Source organism: Carettochelys insculpta, chromosome 23 (genome assembly GCF_033958435.1).
Source record: "Carettochelys insculpta isolate YL-2023 chromosome 23, ASM3395843v1, whole genome shotgun sequence".
Taxonomy (NCBI): domain Eukaryota; kingdom Metazoa; phylum Chordata; order Testudines; family Carettochelyidae; genus Carettochelys; species Carettochelys insculpta.
In genome coordinates this window covers 4,609,129-4,634,620 of record NC_134159.1, presented here as the reverse complement: position 1 = coordinate 4,634,620, position 25,492 = coordinate 4,609,129, and the positions used below count along the sequence as shown (strand labels likewise).

At 39.9% G+C, this 25,492-nt stretch overlaps 1 protein-coding gene across 3 annotated transcripts in view; it reads right to left on the bottom strand.

Annotated features, from left to right (window-relative positions):
- Positions 1-25,492, bottom strand: part of CAPZB (capping actin protein of muscle Z-line subunit beta) — a 133,356-nt gene that overhangs the window by 41,807 nt on the left and 66,057 nt on the right. For all 3 annotated transcript variants that reach the window (XM_075018135.1, XM_075018136.1, XM_075018137.1), the window contains exons 3-4: positions 11,813-11,934; positions 1,801-1,914 (exon numbers count right to left, since the gene is read on the bottom strand). In XM_075018135.1, the coding sequence (XP_074874236.1) occupies positions 1,801-1,914; positions 11,813-11,934 (236 nt within the window). The remainder of the gene's footprint in view (positions 1-1,800; positions 1,915-11,812; positions 11,935-25,492) is intronic.

Here is a 25,492-nt window from a genome sequence, read left to right as displayed (position 1 = left end):
GGACCTTGAGAGGCCATTGAGTCCAGTCCCCTGCCCTCCCCAGCAGGACCTTTCACCATCCCAGACAGATTTTTTTTTTTTTAAATTGGTTTGCCCCAGATCCCTAAATGGCCCCCTCAAGGATGGAGCTCACAAGCCTAGGTTTAGCAGGCTAATGCTCAAACCACTGAGCTATCCCTCCCCTCCCTACATATATGGAGATGTACCTATCTCAAAAGTGTAAGGGACCTTCAGGAGTCATTGAGTGTAGTCCCCTGCACTCACAGCAGGACCTATCACCATCATCCCTGAAAGTTTTTTTTTTTCCCCCATCTATTTGCTCCAGATCCCTATATGGCCTGCTCAAGGGCTGAACTCACAACCCTGGGTTTAGTAAGCCAATGCTCAAAACATGGAGCTCTCTCCCCACTATTGACTAGGAATCAATATGAGGAAAGTGCAACTGAAATCATACAAGGGTGCAGAGAATATTTTATGATGATGTAATTGCAAATTGTACCATAACACATAAGGAGATTGATTTTAAGTTAATGTAGTCAGCCTTATTTCCGGAATTTCCTAACTTTTGAGTGCTGAACTTTGCAACTTTAACATTTTGTTGTAGTTCTGTGTAAGTGTTAAAACAAAGTCAAAACAAATTTAAGAAATTAAGTAGTATGCTGCTGAAGGCTGCCCATTTTATAAGTGCACCAAGATTTAATATTTTGCCAGAGAAACATTTATAGCAGGTCAGATGAACAAAAGAAAGAAGATGGTCAAGAATGAAGAATCTTTGCCTTTTTGCTGAATTTGTTAGTGCCAGAGCAGTCTAAATATTTACTATGGCAAATAATTTCACACTTGCTTCCGGTAACATGCACAAGCCCTTAACATTTGCTCACGTTTTTTATATTGGTTAGAAAACTCCAACAACATAGCTTAGTTTGCACTATGAAATTAACAGAATTACTATTTACATCTCAGCAGTGACTAAGAGACCACAGACTACACAACCTACAAGCTAAATCAGGCCCAAAGATGAAAAGAAGGAAAGCACATGCAGTGCAGCTTCATCTTTCAAAAAATTTTAAAAGAAAGTCCCTGTTAATTTGCTAGTGGTGAACTGCCCTGTAATAATAGGTTTTCCACCTGTTAATTCTCACTTTCCGAGCATGTGGGACAGAAAGTAATGGACAATTAGTCAGTCTAGCCTGCCAGAGTCCAGAAACCAGGGCAATCTATTTGGTTTCAATGAGTAACGGAATTATGTTTTTACAAGCGTAAAAAAGCAGAACCCATTTGGAAAGATACAAATCTGCATCAACAAATTGATCCTTGCACTAACAGAGAAATTTAAAAAATTACTTCAAGAGTTTACTCTGCTATTGGGATTGCTCTTTTAGAGAATTCAGTTTTGGAGGGCTGGGAGAAAGAGGAAGAACAGATTGTTTAAGACTGAATGTGGTGAAGACAAATGAGAGCATAGGTCATTCCAGGTCAGTGTTGCACTTAGACAAAGGAATGCAGGTGTGCCAGGGAAGAATTCTGCCTCTGTATCCCCTTCAGAAGCTTGGCTTTCCTATCAGTTGACATGTCTGATGACACTTTACACTACTAATGTTACAAAAGGATAAAGTAGACCAACAGTCAATAAGCCTTTGTGTGCTCTTCTACCACCAATACATACTTCAAGCCACTCTCAAAGGTTGCTAGTTAATGTATTTCCTAGACTCAAGAATATTTGGAAAAAAAAAAAAAAGGCCATGTGAGAATGATGGAAGCAAAGAAAGCAGAGGATTCTACATAGTAGAATTGACCTACAAGTCTCTGTACTGGTCAAAGGCATTGTTGGCTTCCACTTCCAGCTTGCGCAGGCGAGCAGATGGCATGGCACCATCTTCTAGAGGAGGATCATATTTGTTACTCCATGGTGATCTGTGGGGACATAAGAGGGGAGAAAAGAAATTTAAACAAGGCAACTCTGACAGGTTTTGAGATGCATAGGCCCAAACTACAGATGTTTGAGCTTGCAACAAGTACTATTAATCTGTCAGAACCAGATAATAAAACAGCCATTTCTGAACACTAATGGAAAAGGGACTCAGTCTAGCTTTCCCCTGATGGATCACCTCTTACCTGTATCACCAGTGTACAGTCAAGTTTGGGGCTTGGTTGGTTTGTTTTTTTCCCCCAAATACAGTAGAAGCTTCATTATCCAGCACCCTTGGGGAAGAGAGATTGCTGGATAATCAAATTCTCTGGTTTGTCAAGCAGAGCCACTGGCCCCACTCAGCTGATGCTGGTGGGAGGGGGCACTCCTGAGGGCTGTGAGGGACTGCCCTGCTGCTGCCAGCCCTGCTCTGCTGCCCCAGCTGGGGAGGCAGCCTGCCAGCCTCAAGTGCCAAATAACACGTTTTTTTCTGTACAAGTGATTTGTAGTAGTGGTGCTTTGGAACAGCAAGCGGGGGCAGGACAGGTTATGCTAGAAGACCACTTAACTTGAGCCATTAGAACTGTTTATTTGGAAGATGTTGTACCTAACACCCAACTGGACTAGGTAATTTATTCAGGAATTTTTCTGCACCATGTGATACGTCAGGATTTGAGTTAATACTATAGTCTACAAATGAGATTCAAGTTCTCTTCCACTAACTTGTTTTATGAAGCATGCTGACGCTCCTTTGCAAACTATCAAGAAAACATTTGACCATTAAGCAAGAATGAATGGGATTTATAAAGCTGCAGGGTTTTAAAATGAATTTCTGTAAGTAGCAGATACTGCACACTCTCACTGACATGTTTGCTGTTAAAGGGTTGAGGGAGCCTTGTGCCCACCTCGGAGAATTTTAGAATTCCCATTTTATAAGTCCACATTCTCCTTTGCATTTCCTCTGTGTGCAACTAGCCTACATATAACCTTTACTAGTTTAAAAAAAGGACCCCGAGCCTTTGCAAAGGTGCTATTTAAAATACTCCAGTCTGCTAACACACACCAGGTTTAATGTAGTCCATACACAAGGGCCTTTTCCTTCAGTAACCACCATTTGTTATTAATTTCTCTAAGAGGCGTCTAGTTTGACATCTGTTTAATGCAAAGCACAAAGAATAGTCTGTTCCCTTCTGGCCTTTGCTTCCACCACATTTCATTCCCCTCCTACTCCTCTCCGCTGGATTTGCCTCAACAGGTGAGGCAGTAGGAAGAGTCAAGTTATAACTGCCTGAAAACAAAGTTGTTTTAGTGAATGTTACAAGACTAAATTACTTGTTCATGAGATAATTCTGTCTTAACACACAAACAGGTGTTCCCCATCACTTCAAGTACAGGCTTTGCAGCATTCATAAATGGAAACACAAAAGACAGTACAAATATACATCTAAAACCTCAAACCAGACAGCACAGAGCTGCAGACAAGACATGAAGCCTCTGAGGAATGTATAAAATAGGACCTGCCTGCTGTTCAACCTGCAAGTATCCCATAGTTTCAGAGGGGTAGCGCTGTTAGCCCGCTTCAGCGAAAACAATGAGGAGTTCCACTGCACCTTTAAGACTGACAATTATTTGGGCATGCCATTGTAGACTCTGTTCCTAAATGTTGCTCCCTCAACTGCACCCCCCCCCCCTTTTTAGCACAGAAGTCCTGAATACTAACCTGTGTTTCTGCAATTCTAAATGACATTTTGCTACTCCACCAGGTGAAAGGAAACCAATGAGCAGAAAATCCATGGTGACTAGAAGCGACCTTGCAGCCCCATTTTCTCCAACAATCAATCATGCATCTATTTCCAACAGATGGGAAACATTCCTCCAACCAGCAGCAAGTATGAAAATGTAGAGGACAACAGTGCTCTGAACAGAATCGAATATGCAGTTAACTTATACAAGCTGGTGAAATTGCTGGCTCTGATGGCTACTCCGCCAGCTTTTGTAAGAAGTTTCTTTATCACCACCAACTATTTATACAAAACGTACAGTTATTCCAAACAAAAGCCTAACCATCTAATCTTCAGGATACAAAACCTCAAACTACATACGTCACATACTGTCTCCGTCATGCATAAACTTTATATTCTTACTATGGTTACTTCTCTATTCCCAACATTTAACACGCTGACTAATCTACCTTTAATACAGCAACAACATACAATGGCACACAAGTGATGCAGCCATTTCAGCTTATGCCTGAGATGGCACATGACAACATTTCCTTGATCTTTTTCTACATAATCTCAGAAATGCTCTTTTTGATCTAAATTTTGTGCATGGATCAATCCATTATATCAAATGCAAACTGCAATCACCTTGTCTAATGTATTCAGATCTCTTATGCTGGCAAAAGGAACCACTTAAGCCTGTCTGCCCCTATTACAAATCACTGGCCTTTGAACCCACAGACATCCTCACTTCCATCACCAAGCCTACTGCAGCAGTCAAAAATGCAAACACAAGGTTTTACTTTTGCTGGTCAATGTGTTAACATACTCAGCCTCTCCGTATTGAAGTAAATATCTAGCTTGTAGTTCATTTGGGAAGCTGTGTGATCTTAAAATTACCTGAAAACTGGACCCTTACAAAAACAGATACTAACAAAACATTTGCAGTTACTGTAGGTACCTATAAAGTTTTTATGTGTAGGAGTAATATCGGTAAGTCTAAACAATGTTTAAACACTCCATCGCTACTCAAACTGCAGAATGACCTGAGAAATGATTGGGGTCTCCAGACTTCATAAGGGGACAGTCAGTATTCATTTAAGTAAAATGAACACACACAATCAGGAAGGCTTATATGTACATATTTCACCCTTTTACTTTATACCCCACTAATAAAAATTCCTGGACCGAGCTATCAAATTACTTTTTCTGGTGAAAGAAGCTAGGATTAGCCTTAGGAAGTTATAATTATCCAAGGAAATGAGGTGTCTCAGCCCTCCAAATGGACCCTATGCAGCATAGAATCACAGAAATTCAGGGTTGGAAGTAACCTTTAGAAGCCATCAGGTCTAGTACCTTATGCTATGACAAAACCAGTTAAACCACTCTTGGCAAGTATTTGTCCAACCTGTTTCTTAAAACCTCCACTGACCAGCATTCCACAACTACCCTTGGAAGCTTATACCAGCGTCAAACTAACTTTCTAACTCTAAAGGCTTTCCTAATACTCAATCTAAGATCTCCTTTGCTGCAAAATAAGCTCACTGCTGCTTCTTGCCCTACCTTTGTTAGACAGAGATAATATCTAATAATCAGCCCTATACAAGCCCTTAACATGTGTAAAGGCTTATTAGCTCTCCCTACTCAGTTTTCTTCTCTCAAGACTAAACAAGCTACACCGCCCCCCCTTTTTTTTTTTTTAAACTTCCCTTATATCAAAACTGTGTCATTTTCCCCTGGATTCTCTCCAATTTGTCTGCAACATGTATCTTACAGTTTGGTGGCCATAACTGAACACAGTACTCCAACTGACATGTCACTCATACCGCGTAAAGTAGGACAGTCACTCAGCATGTCTTCCCTGTTGGCCAGAGTCAAGTCTTAAACACCTCTCTCCCTCACTTACTCCACAAAAGTTATCCCGAGTACATTTCAAGAACTTTTTGCAAATTCTGGTCTTTGACATATCTACTCAAACAGCTGTTAAAAAAGTAAAGTCACTCATTACTACCAAGTCTTATGATTTGGACATTACTGGTTCTTATTCTTCTCGGCAATCACTACATAACAAATACGATGTCTTCATGTCACCCTCCTATTTGTGAGTCCATTCATGGCCGATCAGCCCAATTCTGGAGCTGCAGATCCTATCACAGAAGAGGCTGGTGTTAGTAGCTATTGGAGGGGCACAGGGCAGTTTTTGACACTTTTCTCCTCCACGTCTCCTTGTCCGCAGTGTGACAGGACCTCTCAAACTGCGCCACCCCCTCATGGATTTCCATTCTCCACTGATGACGGTCTTGGGCAAGGCACTCCCAACTGTCGACACCGATGCTGCAGTTTTTCATGTGTGTTCAGCATGTCTTTATATAGCTTCCTCTTCCTTCCATCTGGCCTTCTTCCAATTTGGAAAGCAGAATCTGTTTTGGAAGGTGCTGATCAGACATCTGAACCATGTGACCAGTCCAACAAAGTTGTTGATGAATGATAATGGCTTCAATGCTGGTCATGTTTGACTCTTCCAGGACACTAGCGTTTGTGCGCCTAGCCTCCCAAGAGATATTTAGGATTCTCCTGAGGCAGTGTTTATGATATTCTTCAAGTGCCTTCAAATGATGCTTGTATGTTTTTCAGGTTTCACATGCATATAGTAGCATTGGAATAACCACTGCACAGTATATAAGCAACTTTGTCCTAGGATAGATGATCCTATTCTCGAAGACCCTTTGTCTGAGGCAGGCAAAAGCAGAGCTTGCACAGTTCAGATGATGCTGGATTTCTGCATCAATGTTGACTTTGGTGGAAAGATGACTTCCAAGGTATGGGAAGTGCTCCACATTTTCCAGCACTTCTCCACTCCCAGGAGAAGGTGCATGAGATTGTGCCACTGGTGAAGAGCACCTTGGTCTTTTTCCATGTTCAGTGTGAAGCCGAGATTCTCGTATGCTTCAGCAAAGGCACTTAAGATGGTCTGAAAGCCTGCGGGAGAAAGAGTAACAACCATATTGTCATGTGCATACTGGAATTCCATGATGGAGGCTGGGTAGGTTTTGCTTCTAGCTTTCAGTCTCCTGAGATTAAAAAGCTTCCTGTTCATTCTACAGACAATCTGCACACCATCTGGAAGCTTGCCGTCAATGAGGTGAAGGGTCATGGCAATGAAGACGCAGAACAGTGATGGGGCAATGACGTGGCCTTGCTTGACTCCCATTTTGACCTCAAAGGGATCGCTTTGGGATCTGTTCTTGCTCAATATTGTGACAGTCATGTTGTCGCAAAGCAGCCTTATAATACTAGTGAATTTCTGGGGGCAGCCAATCTTTGAGACAATAGTTCAGAGGGTGCCAGAACTGACTGAGTCAAATGCTTTGGTCAGGTGGCTGAAACTCATATATAAGGCTTGGTTGTGTTCAAGACATTTTTCTTGCAGTTACCAGGCAGTCAAGATAGTGTCCATTGTTCCTCAGAATGTTTGGAAGTCACATTGGGATTCTGGGAGAACTTCTGAGAGTGGCAGGAGTCAGTTTGCGAAGATTTGAGCTAAGATTTTCGCTGCTGTTGCCAGGAGGGAGATGCCACAATAGTTTCCAGTCTGATTTCTTGTCCTTCTTGAAAAGGCCGATGATCAGTGTCTCTCTGAAACCTTGCAGCACCTGCTCCCTCTCCCAGACCTTGAGAATCACAAGGTGGAGCTGTCTGTGGAGCTCTGGTTCACCTTCTTTGAAGACTTTGGTGGGAATTCCATCTAGTCCAATTGCCTTGTTGCACTTCATTGCTTTGATGGAAGCTTGGACCTTGTTCAGAGTAGGGGGTGTTGCAAAACTGTCTCTAGGTGGTTGCTAAGGGATTTGGTCAAGGAATTCTAGGATCATACTGGAGAGGCAGTTCAAGAGCTCCTTACAGTACTACCTCCAGCGAGAAACAATGGCTTCATTGTTTTTCAAGAGTTTGGTACCATACTCTGACCTCAGGGGATTGATTCCATGGTTTCTCAATCCATAAACAGCTTTGGCAGCACTGAAGAAACCTCTTGTACCATTGATGTCTGCGAGATGGAATTCTTGCACCTTCTCAGTCCACCACTAGTTTTTCCAGAGTCCTTGTTTTACATTGCACATCTGCCTTGGCATGCACTTCTCCCTTCATCATGCAACTGATGTCACTTTGCCAAGCCCTGCAGGCTCTCTTTTTTGCCTCAATGAAGCATTTAATTTCCACATCATTCTCATCAAACCAGTCCTGATACTTCCCGGTCCGGTAGCCAATGGTTCCTCCACAAGCTCCAATGATGGCATTTTTCAGTTGACACCAGTGTTCTTCCACATCTTCAGGGAGGTTCCACATCAACAGCTTCCTTTGGCACTATCTGGAAGTCACTTTGCCTGAATCTCTGCATAAAAGTGTTCCCATTTTATCCCATAATCAGGTAGTCTCTGCTTAAGTGTTCCCATTTTCTTTCAGGTGGATGTGATTTAATTGCAAGTATAGATCTCTTTTGCAGACTACAGGAATAGAATTAAGAGAAACCTATAACTCTTTTTTCTGGCTAGCAGATCATGGCATTTTCAGCCCATTAGAGCGAAGCCAACAGTGATTTTCTCTAAAAAAATTCATAACCCTACCCAAAATGTTTTTGGTGGAAGAGTATTCAGACCATATTTAAAAACTTAACGGAGGCTATTTGAAGAAAGACAGATGGACAAAAGCACTTAAGATTTCAAAAGTTGGGCTCCTAATTTTCCTAAAAGTGAATGCTTTTTGTTTCAACTAACAGGTTTCAAACTGTGCTGTTGGCACCAGCCTCCTCATAAGGATTCCATTTAAGAAAGCTATCAAACATACTTAGGATGGAAGTGCGTGGAGAAAGCCAGAGGACCTTGAAGTTTTATATTCATAAGGTGCTTTCACGCTCTGGATTCCACTGCCTGTTGATATCCCCCAGACACTTTTGTCATAGCAGCAGAATGCTATTCCATGTCTAAAAGACAATGTGAATGTGCAACTGCTACCAGAGTAGAAGCACGACAATGTAAAACAAAAGGCCAGTCACTAACCCTATCGCAACCAAAAGGAGAAAACTTATACTTTCCTTCTCCATAATTAAAGTTTGTTTTATTCAGTTCAGAATATTCGTTAGGTAGAATTTTAAAGTCTTATTTTTGTTCTAAATAATCAATTTATAATAATTTAATTCTTTTTCTGCTCCACTTCAGTTTTGTTTTTAAAGGAATCTTTTCACCAAGGGAAAGAAAGCGTAATTATGCAGAGAAAATAACGAAGCTGACCCTACAGAAAAGGCTGCCAAATACACAAAATTAAGCACACACAAAATAGCAGGGGAGACAATGTTTCTCTATTGCCATTCAGTTACCAAAATCCCATGTCTTTCAAGAAACTGGAGCAGGTACAATATTGTGACAAGTGTCATTTGCAATTGAAGTATGCCCCTCTAATTTTTAGGGCAAGTAAAAGATACTTGGCTGAACCGTGTAGTCTGGATTGAGGTTCTCTACCCACGACACAGATGCAGCACCAGAAGCATTGCCAGCTTTCCATACGCCCTGACAACATGCATTAGCTCTGATAAGGAAAGACTTCATGCCTCTAATCCCCTTTTGAGGCCACCACAGAAAATGCCCATGTGGCCTAAAAACAGATCTGCAACATCTTTGGGAGATTTTACTATATTAATTTTTATACCATTGTATGTGCCAGAGATTGTATACAATTCCATGGGGAAGTGGACCACATCTCCTCCAGCTACTAAGAAACAGCAGGAGAGGAGAAAAATAATCTAATCAGGTTGTAACACCTCCACAGAAGTCCCATCATCAGGGTCACGTATATTAGTTCAAACTAGATTCTCCCGAGACCGAAAAGACAAATAAAGGGTCACAGAGACGTAGCCATGTTAGTCTGTATTGTCACAAAGCTAAAAAAGCAGTCCTGTAACACCTCAAAAGACTAACAAAATAATTTATTAGGTGATGACCTTTCATGGGAAAGTCATCGGAACTTCCAGATCTGAGGAACTGGGTCTGTCCCACAAAAGCTTAATCACCTAATAAATTAGACATGGAAAGGACTTCTGAATAAACAGCTTAAGTATAAACTGACTCAGGGCCTTTTTACTGATCCAGAAAATGGAAACGACCTTTCTAACCACAGATCTCGGGGGGAGGGGGCAACTGAGGGTGGAGGAGGGTTGGACATCAGCAGTCCTTCCTGGGAAGGGCTGGAAGGACTCTGGTCTACTGAGGTCCCATAAGATTGATGATGACCTCATATAAGTTCTTAAGAAATTTGTACAGAAACTTACTGTTTTTATAGGTTCACTGTAATGCCTTTGCCTTAAGAACTATGCTTGATCATTGTTGTGTAATGATTTATAATGATATTGTTTATAGCCTTCAAAGAAAAAGCACACAGTTCAGATACTGGCCTCTTTAGATAGCCTAACTTACTGGGAATAAACAGATTCTGGACAAACCCTGGTCAGAAGAAAGACTCATACAGGTCTATGCCCAAGAGAAGACACAGTGGGGACCTGAAAGTCTAGAACCGATGCCCTTGGTGCACCACATGGGGAATACTGGCACAGTTGCTCTGAACTGACAGGCATATTTCCTCCTGAAGGCAAGGAAAGACCACAAACTTGCTTTATGTAATCCAAACAGGCAGAATATACCCACTTGCAGCCGGCAAGCTAGAAATGAAATGCCTCTCTAATCCCCTCCCATGGCTTTCATTTCTCCCCATGCCAATAATGATCTCAGCAAGCTTCCCTATGGTACCCATAGGGGATAGGAAATGCAAACATACTTTGGTACTGACCAATTAACATCCTGGAGTTTTTCAAAAGTTTACTGAAACTCTGAGGGCCTCAACAAAATCATCTCTTTTGGAACAATATCTCATGGAATTCCAATGATCTTAAACAGTACTTACCTTTATGGCTGATTGTCATATACAACGTTTAAAAAATTCACTACAATTTATGCAGTCAGACAGGGACAACTTCACAATTTTCAATCCCATCAGCAATTGCCAATCCCAATTTCCACTCCTCACCCCCAGAATAAAAGGAGCTCAACATTTTCTCCACGTCCATCATCTATAGTCGAGATAATACTTTGCATGTATGTCACATACTTCATGGATCTCAAAGGGCTTTTGAAAGATGTAACAATTTTTATAATCCTTTTTTGCAATCCCATAACCCTTTTAATGAATGAGTCAACTCAGAGAAATTTGTTTGTTCAAAGTAGGTCAATCTGAAAATCTGGAAACAATCTTGTGATTCCAAGTCTGCTACCTCCTCCTGGTACACTACCCACTCCTGGGAAAGGTAATTTTAAAAAAAGGCTGTTTTCTAAAAGATCCATCTTGGAATGTAATTTTTGCACCATTCTAAGCAACTAAGTGGAAGCCACCAATCCATGTTACTCTAAGCAAGGCATGGCAGAATTACTACAAAACATCTTCTGTTGTCACTACTAAAGAATGTGAGCAGGTACTTTAAAGTAGAAATGGAAGCTAGAAACAGAACCTTTCTAATCAAAACCAGACTATACATGCATGCTCAGTGGCAGACGTAAGAGGGCTTGTTTTCCTAGCTCAAGACAGAAAGATTCATGATGGCCATTGTGTTATAGTTTAATACTTTCATGTCAGAGGAGTAAACAACAGGCCTTTTAGTAGTCACAAAACATCCTGAAGCACAGGCTCTGAGTCTATTAATGTAATCTTTGGGATTATGCCACTATAATTATAATGATTAGAAGGAAATAGTTATTGGAAAAAATGTCACAGTCCATAGTGGCTCTCCTACACACCCAAAGAAAGACCGATGGCAATATTACAAGTTATTTGAAGATTAACTCAATGGTTTTCTAGTGTCAAGTAAAGAGGAAGGAGATGTTAGGTGTTAGCTCTTCCACTCTTACTCATGTTGGGCAATACTTTACATCATTCCATGGGTTCTGTTGAGCCTGTTTCCATAGTAAGATATTGTCTAACAAAGGGGGCAGAATCAGGCCATTCACTACCAATCTGAAGTCAGTCACAGCTCAGCTTTGCTCAAAAACAAGAGGGAGAAGGGGAAAGTGATGCCATCTTTTAGTAATGATCTGCACTGCAATCCTTTCATGAGACCAGCTACATTCCTGGAATATGAGCTCACCTATACGAATCTCCATCTCTGTTGTAGTCACACAATAGATAATCCTTTCCCACCACCTTGTCTCGAGCAATCTTCAATGGCTGGTCAACTGAAGATAGGAGATCTTCACAGAGGCTTGGAACCTAATAACGAAAGGAAGGGACAAACATTAAGATTCAACAGGGCCAACTTTCCTATTAAATACAGGTTCTGTGATTTGTGGACAGACTTTTCAGCTTTACAACTTGATATCCCACGACCACATAGTTTAAAAAAAAATCTAAAATTGTTTCTAAAATCTATTTCTTTATTCTGAATTCCATCACCGTGCACTTACTATTTTTCTCTACCCTATTTCCACTCCTCTCCCCCAACATAATTTCTGACTTCACTATCCAGTGTCAAAGTTTGACTCAGACTCACAATTTATCAGACCACTCTGTTTTATTAGCAAAGCCGCTCTGCTAATACATTTAGAAGTGAGCCCCCCGAGTGGGGCTTGTGTCTCTTAATTTATACAGTTTTTTGGAGAACAAGTTACAGACAAAAGAAGAAAAAGAGTTTAGTCACCACCCTTCGAGATCCCTGAGACCAGTCACGTATCTTCAATTACCTGCCACCCTTAACAATCTCCTTTAACAGCTTCCAGTTAACTTAACTAATTGCCCTTCACACCTTCCATGCTGATGCCTGCTTCTTAGACGTGCTGGCTCCATCTTAATTGCTTCTCCATTCAAAAGCTAATTGTCCCTACGTGTGCTCCCTCAGATACTTTGTAACACGTTTTGGCATGCCCTCTCATATACAATGTATCCAGCATGTCCCCTTATACAATGTTATACTTATACAATGTTATACTTCCACACCAGCCACTGGCATGGTCTAGTAAATTTACAATTCTCCACGTTAGTTTCTTGCCAACAAAGACCAGTGAAGAAACCGTTGAGAACTGATGAATAAAGGCAAATATTTATAATGGAGTGGAAACCAGAGAGCTAAGAGAATAAGCTATCCATGCATTAGGACTTATTTTTCATAGGCCCCTGCTCTAGGCTGAGTTTAGAACATTTTCCAGGCAGCCCGCCAAACATCAGTATGCTGGCTCATACAAAATATATCAAAATGTATCTGGTACACAGGTAGCTTCAAATGGATCCACAATTCCAGCTGCCACCCTCTGCTTTGTCTGCAGAAAGGAACAAATCATTATCAGACTGTAACCTGGCAAAGAATTCTGGCATACTGCAAGGAAGATACGATATTTTGTAGCATAAAGCTGATATAAGCCTCAGCACACGTGAACTAGCAAGTTTTCCCCTGGTCTCTAACACAAAAGCTGAAACAAGCCATGCTCGCAATACCTGCCTTTCCTCTCCTGAAGGCTTTGCCAAATTTAGGATAGTATCTGTCCATTCTACTAGTTTCCTCACTACACCAACTCCCATCTCCCCTGTACACAGCTTAGAATGGTGCATGACAGCTAACTATCAAAACACTTTAACCGACTATTAAACACAAATGGTGCACCATACATTTCACCATGGCAGCAGGTGGCATTCTAGACTTGAAAAGACAACAGCATAATTTATAGCATAAATACTATCTGATGCCATATATATAATTAAAATAGACAAAGTTTATGCTTCTTGGAGTTATCTGAGATGTGTGTATGGTTGTCTTAGGGTGCTGTTATGGTTCTTTTCACCCTATGCATGCACTCAAATTAACATTATGTTAAAATAAGCAATTTCATGCTTGCACTACATAAATTATAAATGTAATATTCTGAAAATATCCCTCACAGGATAAATTTAAAACATTTACCTAATAAATAGGTTTTTAAAAAGCTGAGAAGCTTATTAGTAAAAGGAGATTATACAGGTTAAAAAAAAATCAGACCCGTCTCAGCTGTCACAAAATATATCTAACTATGGGGGCTGGGAAGGGAGTTGGGGGGCTTCTACAGTAAAAACAAAAACTGGCTTTAAACCTTGACTGCAATGGTTTAATGTGCTATTATGGTGCTGTATTATAAACCATTAGAAGGGATGATAGTATAAAGTCTTAAAAGACTTCTATAGCAACTGAAATTGTAAATGGAAATCTCATTGCTGCCTCTGCACTAACTAGAAAATGAAATGAATGCTGTGCCTATATCCAATTTCCATGCCCTTAACAACAACAGAAGAGCAGGGCAATCAAATAAAGTAATATGAGAATGACTTATTGTAGAAGTACCATGATATATTGCCCATGTGTGATACTACCTCTCAAAAATGGAAAAGCCACGGCATTTGAATTTTAGTCAGAGTTTAACTCAAATTTCAGTAAAAGCAAGCTAGACTACCTATCCTTCAAACTGTTAGCCATAGGATTCAAAAAGTTTTGCAAGATGCATGTAAAAAAAATAGACTGGGATATTAAAAGGAATCCAAGGGAGGAGGGAACTTAGCTGCTTTGAAAATCCCAGCTGTAACACATACCTGTATTCGTACTTCAAACAATCTGTGGTCTGACATAGCTAATGTATGGAAGTTGAGGAGGCCATTTAGCTATATTAGCTATTAGCTTTTGATATCTGAGTCAAGGGCTTAAATAGCAGCATAATATTCAAGAATTTTCCCCATTAATTTAAGCAGCTTATAAGATGTTTCCTTAAATTTTAGATCTGAGTGTCAGCAGCCGCTCACTACTGTAGAATATAGAAGATTGGCCATAAGACCACTCAGTGTAAGGGTCTTAATTGAGTGATTTAACTACATACTTTAACAAGTTAAAGAAAAAATTATTCATTTTATTTTTTTACAGTAAATTTCCTCTAGAAATTCAGGAGAATAAATCCAAACAAACTCTGCTGGGCAACATGTACAAAATAACTAGAAATCATGTAACTTCCAGGCTCGCAGGCAGACCATATCTCTGTCCCTGCCTCGCACCATACCTTGGTCAAACACACTTTAATCAGAATTCCCAGATCTGAAGAAGTGGATCTGTCTCACGACAGCTCATCACCTAATAAATCATTTTTTAAGTCTTTAAAGTGCTACAGGACTGCTTTTTTGTTTTGTGAAGACACAGACTAATATGGCTACCACTCTGTGATTATACGCCTTGGTCAAGCTGTACATACAGCTCTATATTAACCATTTTACAATGTAGATACATGTGTATTAATCATTTTATGAGTTAGATAGATCACCTTCATACAACCTCTGTATTAAGTTTCTCCCTATATAACCTTCATTTTCATGTAACCAAGTCTTTCGTTGTCTCTCTCTCTCTATTGTCCTTTTTCACAGAAACTTTTTATAACTTTTGTATTAAGGAAGGTAAAGAAAATCTCTTTATACCAGACTAGATCTCTCCCCTTGTACTTAACTGATTGCCCTGTTGAATGAATTAGGTGTGCATGGATGAGCCATGAAAGGCAAACACCTCCAGGAACAGTTGTAATGGTTGGCAAGGGGATGGTAGCCAGATCCAAGAATAATAAGACCTGTGAAGTGGGTTCATTAGACGACGACTGGACATATGTACCACCTTAGAATCAGCAGCAAGTGCCTGATTTGAATGCCTCCTCTCTGAAGTGTGGCAACATTAACACCCAGAAGGCAGAGGAACAGATTCTGCACGTGCATAAACTCATGCACGATTAATTCCTATAGATCTGCAAGAGTGAAGCTGCTATAAATCTAGGACACCTTGCTGGGGGCCCCCAAGGTCTCATCTTGTCAATACTGGAGTACAGATTCAAATCAGCAGAAGCCTGGCTCCAATCCTCCTCATCTCATTCACCAGTGGTGTTAGGTGATAACATCACGACAGTGTGCTTGTGTGTGTGAGTGCATGAATATGCATATGGTATGATGTATGATAATGTAACGATTGATACATGTGTTACCAATAAGTGTGGCATTTTGACTCATCCCCCTGCAAAAGATCCTGTATAATTCTTCTACGTACAACAAAGTCCTGTAGTATGAGCTGTACCAACAGTTCTCAAACTGTGGGTTGGGACCCTGTTTTAATGAGTTTAGAAAGCTGATGTTAGATTTACTGTGTCCTTGCTGCCTAAACTGAAGCCCAAGCCCACCACTCAACACCAAAACTTGAGGGCTTCATCCCTGGACGGTGGGGCTCAGGTCACTGACCTCCGATCTGGGGCTGAAGCGCTGGGACTTCAGCTTTGTCCCCTCATGGAGGACAATGGGGTTTGGTTTCAGACTTTCCCACGTGGGCAGCACAGCTAAGGCTGTGGCTCCTCGTCCTGAAGTTAGGTAACAATTTTCATTCTGTCCTGTGAGAACCCCTTATCTATGCTCTCCATTCATTTTACAGGGGGGTATTAACTGGAAATATCTGATTATACGAAGTATCACCTTGGCAGATGGTTGGGGAAAGCATGGTGCAATTAAGTCTCAGAACCACCGGGATATATAAAGTTTCCAGGTAAGTGATTAAGATAATTCTAGGTGCTCCATACTTCAATTGAAGAGAGAAAAAGTGTTTTAAAAGCGGGAGTTAAAAAGAAGGAACTTTCTAGAAGAAACTTTCATTTTTCCAAAATTGGATGAACCCAATATGCTAAGAGGCTGTTATATAAGGAAGTTACAAATCAGGAGTGTCATACCATAAACTAAAGTGAAATGATGCATTTGTGTACATATGCCCATCTGGTTCTACTTTGTCTCTTCCTCCTCTTCTCCATTAGCTATTAGTTTTACAATGGTTATTCAGGCAGAGAGCAACTTGGACGAACTCTTCAGTGAAGCAAAGCAATTTCAAAACACCACATGTACAGCACGATCCAAAGTGCCTTTGTCTTCAAGAACGATCCTCTCTGTACCTTCTAAAAGTGGCCAACTGAATACCTTCCATCTCCTGATCTGCTTTATGGTCAAGTGCCCATCCCATGGAGATAAGAACCTAGAAATATGCAGTTCATTTCGTTGCCCATTTAGATGAATAAAGGATGAAAACATGACTGGGACAAGAGTGGCATTCTTCCCAGATTCCAATTCCAATCTGCTTCTGTTTGGAGTGCAAGTGCAGTCAGAGAACAGCAGAGGTCACTTTACTATTCTTCAAGAAGGCAAAGCTGAGGTTAACTTAAAAAGAACATAGCAGTTAATTCCACTGCAAAATGGTTGCTACAGACCCACCTGGGTACCCCGTGATGAAATCCCTTGGAAAAACCAGCGTAAGAGAATTGTAATCAGCTATTTCTCTGTATTCACCAAATGGTTTAGGCAACCTGGCTTACTTCAGCCATAACATAAGAGCACAGCCACACCCACTTCAAAGTACCACCTTAGCTCAAAGGCTGCCAAAAGCTCTGGGGATGAAGACAGTGGTAAAAAACTTCTCTCCTCTGGCTCAATGGAATTCTTCACAATAAGAGTAGAGCTCATCTATCCAGGATAGTGAGCTCTCTTTGGGGCCCAATTGAGAAAGAAAAACTTCCCCAGGTATTAAGAACCACCACAGGCTACATCATCTTCCACTCTAAGGTGGAAGATGCATTCCTTTAACATTAGCTGCATTGGAATGGGATCTGGCAGGCAAGAACTCTACCACTGAAACACCATATACTACACTTTGACATTGTCTTCTAAGGGATACATAGCAGCGTGCATATATAAATAGAAGATTTAACTAAAACAAGATGCTCAACTGTGCACCTTGTCCCTCCATAAAGGATGAAACAGACTAGTCATGTGACCTAAAGCACTCATAATATGGCAATAAACATGGTATAAGAATAGGAATAAACAATTAACAGTTAAAAGAGGTAGTTTTGCAGGACAGTTGTAGGACAAACAAAATGATCAAAGATGGCATTCCTTTAAATCCTTCAGTTCACCCACTTGTCAAACAGGATAATGATGACCTCGCAGTCAAACACTAATGGACGGAACTGGCATTGCCATGAGGAGAACGATACAAAAGAAAGTGGCACACACAAGAAAGAGTAACAACAAAATCAAACGGCAAAAATAGTGGTTGTTCTAAGAAGTGATTTTATGTTCTCCAGCCAAGGATGCTGAACAGGACAAAGTACGAACAAGTAACTAAATTTAGTTTCTATCTCAAGGTCATACTTTACCCTGGGTCTTCTGAGAAATTCCCAGTTTACAACCAAAGAAGTTCTGCTAAATACTCGTCGGAGTAGGTAAGCTTACCTTCCTATCCTGGATAGTAACAGAGAGGTAGCCATGTTAGTCTGTACTCCAACAAAACAAAGCAGCACAGATGTAGCACTTTAAAGACTAACAAAATGATTTATTCAGAGATGAGCTTCTGAAGAAGTGAGTCTGTCCCACAAAAGTTCATCACCAAATAAATTTTGTTAATCTTTAATGTTCTACATTTCTGCTGCTTTTTTTGTTTTCCTATCCTGGGATCAGTGATCACAATTAAAATTTAGCTTTGGCGTTTTCTACGCTGTTAGACTCCACGGTATCTTAGTTTCTGCAGATGGTCATTCAAATAGGTACGACTGCCCCTTTACATGTTGCTGTATGGAGATCACCCACAAAGGTTTTTGTTTTTGTTTTTTGTTTTTGTTTTTTTTAAAACACAAAAAAAATAAAATAACCCACACCACACAAAAAAGCAAGTCTCCAGGCCCAAATTTAGTTGTTGAAACCAGGATTAAATGGCTATACACAAGCTTGTATCATGGACTTAGGTGGCGGTACTTCTATTTTATTTAAAAAAAATAAAAGAATGGCTATGCAACAAATGAGTAGCATAAAGGAAAGATAAACTGAGTGAAAATGAGACCATGGTTGAACAAAGATTTTGTTGTCTTCTTTGTAACAGTATTCTTTGCTAAGTTAGTGAGCCAGGTATTTGGACAAAGTTTTAATTAAGTTAACCATTTTCATATCAGTAGTACAAGCGATCAGCTGTGTCCAGGCTGAAATTATATACCTTCCACAGCAGCCAGTCAGCCTAATTGTTCCTTCCTGATACACTGCTTGACCAAACAGAATAAACCGCATAAGCAAGAATAAAAAGATCAAGAGCAGATTTTCTCTCTAGATAGGATCTAACTTTTAAGAGAAAATTTATGTATTGATGAAAATACAAGAGTTAAATTGAATAATATCCAATTCCCACATTACATACATAGGTCTCAAGTTTGTCCTGTAGTATACCAGTGCAGTTTCAACAGAGTTGTGTGTGCATGACCCTCAACTTCTGCCCTTGTGTATTAAGGAAATACTTAGCAACATAATTATTCATTTAAAATATTAAGGTTGCAATCGTAGTGGCCTAGATTGCTACAAGAACCTTAATGTGTCTTTACAACTGAAAGCCTAACCCTTATTTTAATTTGCATATAAATAGCATGCCTGTCCATGCTTACAGATCAAATTACAAAGTGCACCAGCCTCGACAGTACCTCATTTGGTAAGTATGGGCAAAATTTGGCCGTGTTAAAGGTCTGATGAATTTTGCTCAAGGACAAGAGCTGGAAAGGAAAGCTCATTAATGTACTAATATCTCCATTTTAAGACGCCCTTGCCCCTCCAAGAGTTGACTATGCACTTGCACCAGTCCGCTCTCTGAACTGGACTCTACAGCATGCAAGTGTCTGCAGAGACATGGGATGCATGCAACTTTTTAAATAAAATGCAAACATCTCCCCAAATTTAAAACACAAAACATTTTAATTGCACTTAAGTTTTTAAGGCTCTTATTTTTATTTGAATTCTCATAAGACTTATGTCACTATATGGAAGAAAAAAAGTATCAGCATCAGAAAACCTTGTGAATGCAAAAATCCCACCAACACTGAACCAGCACTTTCATAACAGTGATCTTTTTTGGCATGCCACCCAGTTCAGACTGGATTCCTTCCATTTTCAGTCCGTATCTAATAACATTTTGCTATAATTCTACTGAGTCATTCTGCAGCCTTACAATGTCCTGTTCCACGAGAACACAGGCACAGCTTAATGGATGTTGCAGAAAGTCAAAAAGGAAGACTGGCTCCACTCATCTTGTGCTTATAAATTTCCACTAAAGTCACTCCTCCAAATCCACACATGCTGATAATCCTTAATTTAGCAGAAGTGGGCACAGTAATATTGTGAAACCCTTCCTTCCCCAAAATAACTTCACACTCCCCAGTAGCTTCCTTTTTGGTCAGGAACTCTGTTAGTATACTATAGGTGAAAAGAACACAAAAGACCAGCTTTCACAGTGTGTAGTGTCACAAAAAAGCAGTCCTGTAGCACTTTAAAAACTAACAAAACAATTATTAGGTGATAAGCTTTAGTGGAAAAAGACCCACTTCAGATCTGGAAAAAGACCCACTTCAGATCTGGAAAATTCTGATAAAAGTAAAGTGTGTGATATGTTTTTCCATTGCCACAGCCCTGGATAGGGTTCTAAGAACAATTAAAGGATTAAAAGCATGCTGTATAGTGATAAGGACCTGGACAGGTTTAGCTTGAGTCTGACAAAAGGATAAGGGATGACTATTACAGGCTTTAAGTATCTAACAGGTTCTTCCATATAGCAGACAAAAATAAAATACTGTCCAATGCGTGGTGTTGAAAGCAGACAAATGAGGAATGTTAAAAAGAAGTGGTTTTTTAAGTGAGAATAATTACTTGGTACAACTTGCCAAGGGCCACAATTCTCAATCGTTGAAAAATTTTAAATCACGATTAACAAATCCTTTGGCACCTTATACACTGATATTTTTGGAACATAAGCTTTCCCGGGCAAAGACCCCCTTCACCAGATGCATGAGTGGGGGTTCCAAATTTATAGGCTCATGAAAAGGAGGGAGTCCCAGTCAACAGGAGGGCCAGAGCTGACAAGAGCAATTGAATCGTGGAGGATGTGGCTCATCATTACCAGATAATGTGGAGGTGTGAACATCAAGAGAGGAGAAACTGCTTTTGTAATTGGCCAGCCACTGCCAATCTCTGTTAAATCCTTTGTTGATGGTGTCAAATTTGCACATGAATTGGAGTCTGTTTTTGAAGAAACTGCAGAGCTGCAATTCATTTGCAAATTTGACACCATCAACCAAGGATTGAACAGAGACTGGGAATATCTGGCCAACTACCAAAGCAGTTTCTCCTCTCTTGATGGTCACACCTCTACATTGGCTGACTATGAGGGGCCACATCCTCCCACAGGACTTCTTCTTAAAGATACAGACTAATTCGGCTATCCCTCTGATATAAATCAAGATTGGATGTTTCTCTAAAAAGACATGCCCCAGAAATTATTTTAGGAGAAATTTCTATGACCTATTCTACACAAGAGGTCAGACTCAATAAACCACAAAAGTCGCCCTTGCAGACTCTCTATCTATGAATCCCAGGAATTTTTAGACAATGTGCGTCACAAATCCAGATATTAACACACCAACACAAACACCTCTAATTTAGATAAGCATGCTAATGTGTGTTTAGGTGTGTTTGCAGGCTCTTCTGGGTTTCACAAAGGGAAGAAACTCAATTTTGGACCACAAATTGTCATTTTTATAAAAGCCCAGGTTTTTACAAAGTCAAAGAAAAGGTATGGTTTTGTTTTTAAATTTCAGTTCTAGTAAATTTTTTTTAAAAAAATCCATATTCCTGTCAAACATATGCAATTGCATAACAATCTGATAGTGGATGTGATTTCATTTTTATTCACACTTAAAATACAGAAGACAGAAAATGGAATGAAGAAAATCAGATTATTAAAAGTGACAATTTAAAACAAGTATTAGAAAACAAAAGTTTACAATATAATTAGGTCTTGGATTACCATCAAGGTAATCCATTCCTGCTTAAATGAGATTCCATTTACATCCACGCATTGAATGAAAAATTGGCTCTCACTGAGAGGAACTTTATTTAGTGTGCCCTTATATTATGCAAAACTCCTCCCTATTACTTTAGCAAATACGTTAAAACATCTAGCTGTCAACTGCTCAGTTCTCACCACACTATTCAGCAGTTTTTGAAAGGGCACCATATTAGGGATTTCATTACTGAATCCACTTTGCCATCAGGAATGACTTACTTGACTTAAACCCTTGTACTCCAAGTGGAGCATAGGTCATCTACAAGTCTTTACATCATTCTGTCTGGAGACAAAACTGCTAGCTGACTGCAGGCGTATCCCAATTGCTCTCCTTCAATCTCAGGAGATCTGCTCCACATAGTCCAAGGTATTCCTCTTTTTCACTTTTCTTGTGGGTTCCATTGGAGCTTGATGGACTATGGTGGACAATGGTTTCCTGAGTGTGTGGCCTAGCCATCCCAACTTTCCTCTTTTGATTTGAGCATCAAGTGGCTCTTGCCCTGCTCTCTTCCAAAGCTCCTCATTTGTGATAGTCTTGCCATTTGATGCAAAGGATGTACCTCAGGCATCTATTTATGAATGTCTGTTGCTTGTGACTTGAAGACTTTTTAGTACACCAGGTCTCGCATCCATACAAGAGCACTCTTCACATTACAGTTCTGTTTTTCAAAGGATTCATCAGGTATCACAGAATGAGTAATAGTCCATTCTTTCCAGATGCTAGTAACCATCTATTTATTTACTTTGTCTGAATTTTATTTCATGGCTTCAGACCTCCAAGCTTCTCCAATGAGTCTTAGAAGCCTTTACCTATACATTCATGACTTTTGCAACCCATGAAGCCTAGGAAAAATGGGACCTCTAGAGTAGGTGTGAGCAAACTTTTTATGTCGGGCCCCACTTTTCATCCCTGCAATTAGCAGACACACACAACCTAATGCAATCCAAACCAATGGAAAGTTTGGTTATGTTCACGGGCGGGAGGCAGGGGAGAGAAGCTCCTTTGGCACATGTGAGAAAATAAGTATGTAGAATGTAAAAACTTCATTAATTGGTGTATGTGCCATTTATAAGAACAGTAACATATTTCAGCATTCTGAATGAGATGGATGAGCCTGAAACCCAGCAGCCAATCATGCTGCACCTGCCTTCCAAAATTTCACACACAGCCTCCCCCGCACCCACCAATGCCTGTCCCCAACTTCGCTCATCCCTACTCTAAAGGTGATTTCTGTATCCTTGGCTATACCTCTAAAAAGGGACCAAAAGTGCAGGCAGCTGTGAAGGCCTTCATGTGTTTGGGAGCATACTTTTCAGCAAGTATCTGAACTTTCAGTTTTAATTAACAGCTTTTTACTGATTTTTTTTATTTTAATAAAATGTAGAATGATTTAATGTAGTAGGCTTCTGTAACCTGTGCCCTCCTGCAGCTAATTGGCACAGACCACGAGGGTGCACAAGGTTTACAGGGATCCACTGGGATTTATGTCTTCATACTAGCAATTCACCAATGGGCATCATGTAAGATCACTACTGAAAGCCTATGAAATACTGATTAAAAGAATTGTGAGGTGTCTGTATGTGTAATATGTAAGGAGTCATTTACATTTTGACACTTATGTTCTTGAGGCCTATTCTGGAGATGGCGATCAGAAGGTGATAAATGTTTACTTCAGTCAGGAGATTTATCATATCCATTGATACACATAGATGGAGTTGACTACTTCAGAACGAATGCCTTACAGTCTTGTAGCACTTTAGAGACTAACAAAATTCAGACAGAATTTCCAGATCTGAAGAAGTGGGTCTGTCCCACAAAAGCGCAGCACCTACTAAAATCATTTTGTTAGTCTTTAAAGTGCTACAAAACTGCTTTTTTGTTTTGTGAAGCTAGACTAACAGCTTCCTTTCTGTGATTTACAACCAAGCTGAATGTTAATAGATTCATTGTGAAGTCTTCAATAAGAGAAATTAACCCCCGCCCCCACACCCACACAGAGAGGGTATTGTTTGTAACAAAGTTAACAGGTTTTTGGATTTTAATTGTAGGAACATCCTTCACTGAGGGGACAAACTGCCAGCTGGCTTGTTTTATGAATGGAAGATCTAAGCCAGTTTGGCTGTTTGACACTGGGAGAGAAATTTTCAGTGAGCTAACTTTCCTGACACAGGAATGCCTTGTTAAGTTTAACGTCTAGAAAAGAATTTATGATTTTATTTTGTAAAAAACATTTGTTTTCATGAATTCTACCTGCTTTGTTTCAAATTTTTGTTGTTAAAGTTTCTGGTTTTTAACTAGAAAAAAAACTATTGTATTTTGAGCAGAGTAGTAACCAGTAAACGTGTGCTTCAGAAACAGAGTATCAGAATTCTTTAAATGACCTGTAAAAAAAGGGCTGGACACTAATGGCAGAAGGGATAACCCTGGGTTATCTCCAAGAAGCATCATAGCTTCTCTACGTAAAGAAACTTCTTTTAGAGAGCCTTCCTGGAATGAAGGCCTGGAAGAGAGTTGACAGTATGTTTCCAAGTCCTGAGATCATAGAAACCAGAAAAACATCCAATTAAGTTGCTGACCGATACTTATTGTTGACGATCAATATTAATACTCATGGAAAGATACTACTTGCTTCTTTTTCTGCACTTTTTCTTCAGTATCATGATTAATAGCTTTTAATTTTGGGTACAACTTACCAAACCTAAAAAAGCTAATTAAAATTCTTCACTCTTCTGCTATAATATGAACTTGAGAATTATTCATACTCCTCCTAGAACTCATATTTCTTTCTAGGCCATGTGCCAAACCATCAAAATAAAATGATATACTTACGATGATGGGACATGGTACCTTAGATTGTCTTCAGGATGTCAAAGGAGCTGGCATTGTGCAAAAATTACTGTTTTATTTTCAGGTATTTAGCAGATCAGGGATGAACATCTTTAAAAGGACAATGTGTAACACTGACAAGAGAATATAGAGTCTACAGCACACAATTGTCTATCCAGCTGCCATCTTGGTCTCACAATTCACTCTGTTCACCTATTAAATGTATTAAACACCCTTTGACTACTTCAGAGAGGTGTTTTGAATGTCAAGTAAGTTCTGATAAGCTGCTTCAAGAGCATCCCAGATAATTCTTATGTTGGCAGGGGAAACGTCATTATATTTTGTTCTCATAGAAACATTGTTTTGTATATGAATGCTTACTGATGTTCCCATTAGGTTCAATATTGTATTTAGCATGGTTAGTGAATCCTCCTTAATTTTCTCATGAAATTCAGCATTGTTTTGTTACTGAAATCCTGTTCATGTTCTATACGACTGAATAACTCTACTTCCCTGTAACTTACATTCTGTTAATAATCTATTGGTACTTTACCGCCTGATTAATAGGGAATTACCAGAGCGGAATGTCATATGAGAAGTAGGAATTCAGTTTGAGCTGGAGGAATGGATAAAGGGAGTATGAGAAACTCTCCCCTGGTTTGTTGGGGCGGGGGGGGGGGGGTGAACAAAGGAGGAGAGAGGTATAAGTATTGCTCACTTCTTGTTGCAAGGTGTGCAGGCTTTGAGGAGAGATCCCCCTGCACCTTACTTGGCATGCCAAATAAAGATTCTTCTTCCACTCTCGGTGTGTTATTGGGCCAGCGTTGCACACCGGGCACGAACTGCCACTGTGCCACCTTAAGAAGGAGGCAACACATATTGAGCTAAATAATATTCATGACTATGTACACATTAAGTTTGAGTTCATAATAAATGTCTTCAGTTTGCAACAGCTTAATAGCTAGCAGTATGTTTTCTTCTCACTGGATTAACAGGTGGAGGAATTTTTGGAAGACCATTCCAGAATTACATACAGTTGGTCTATGAACTTA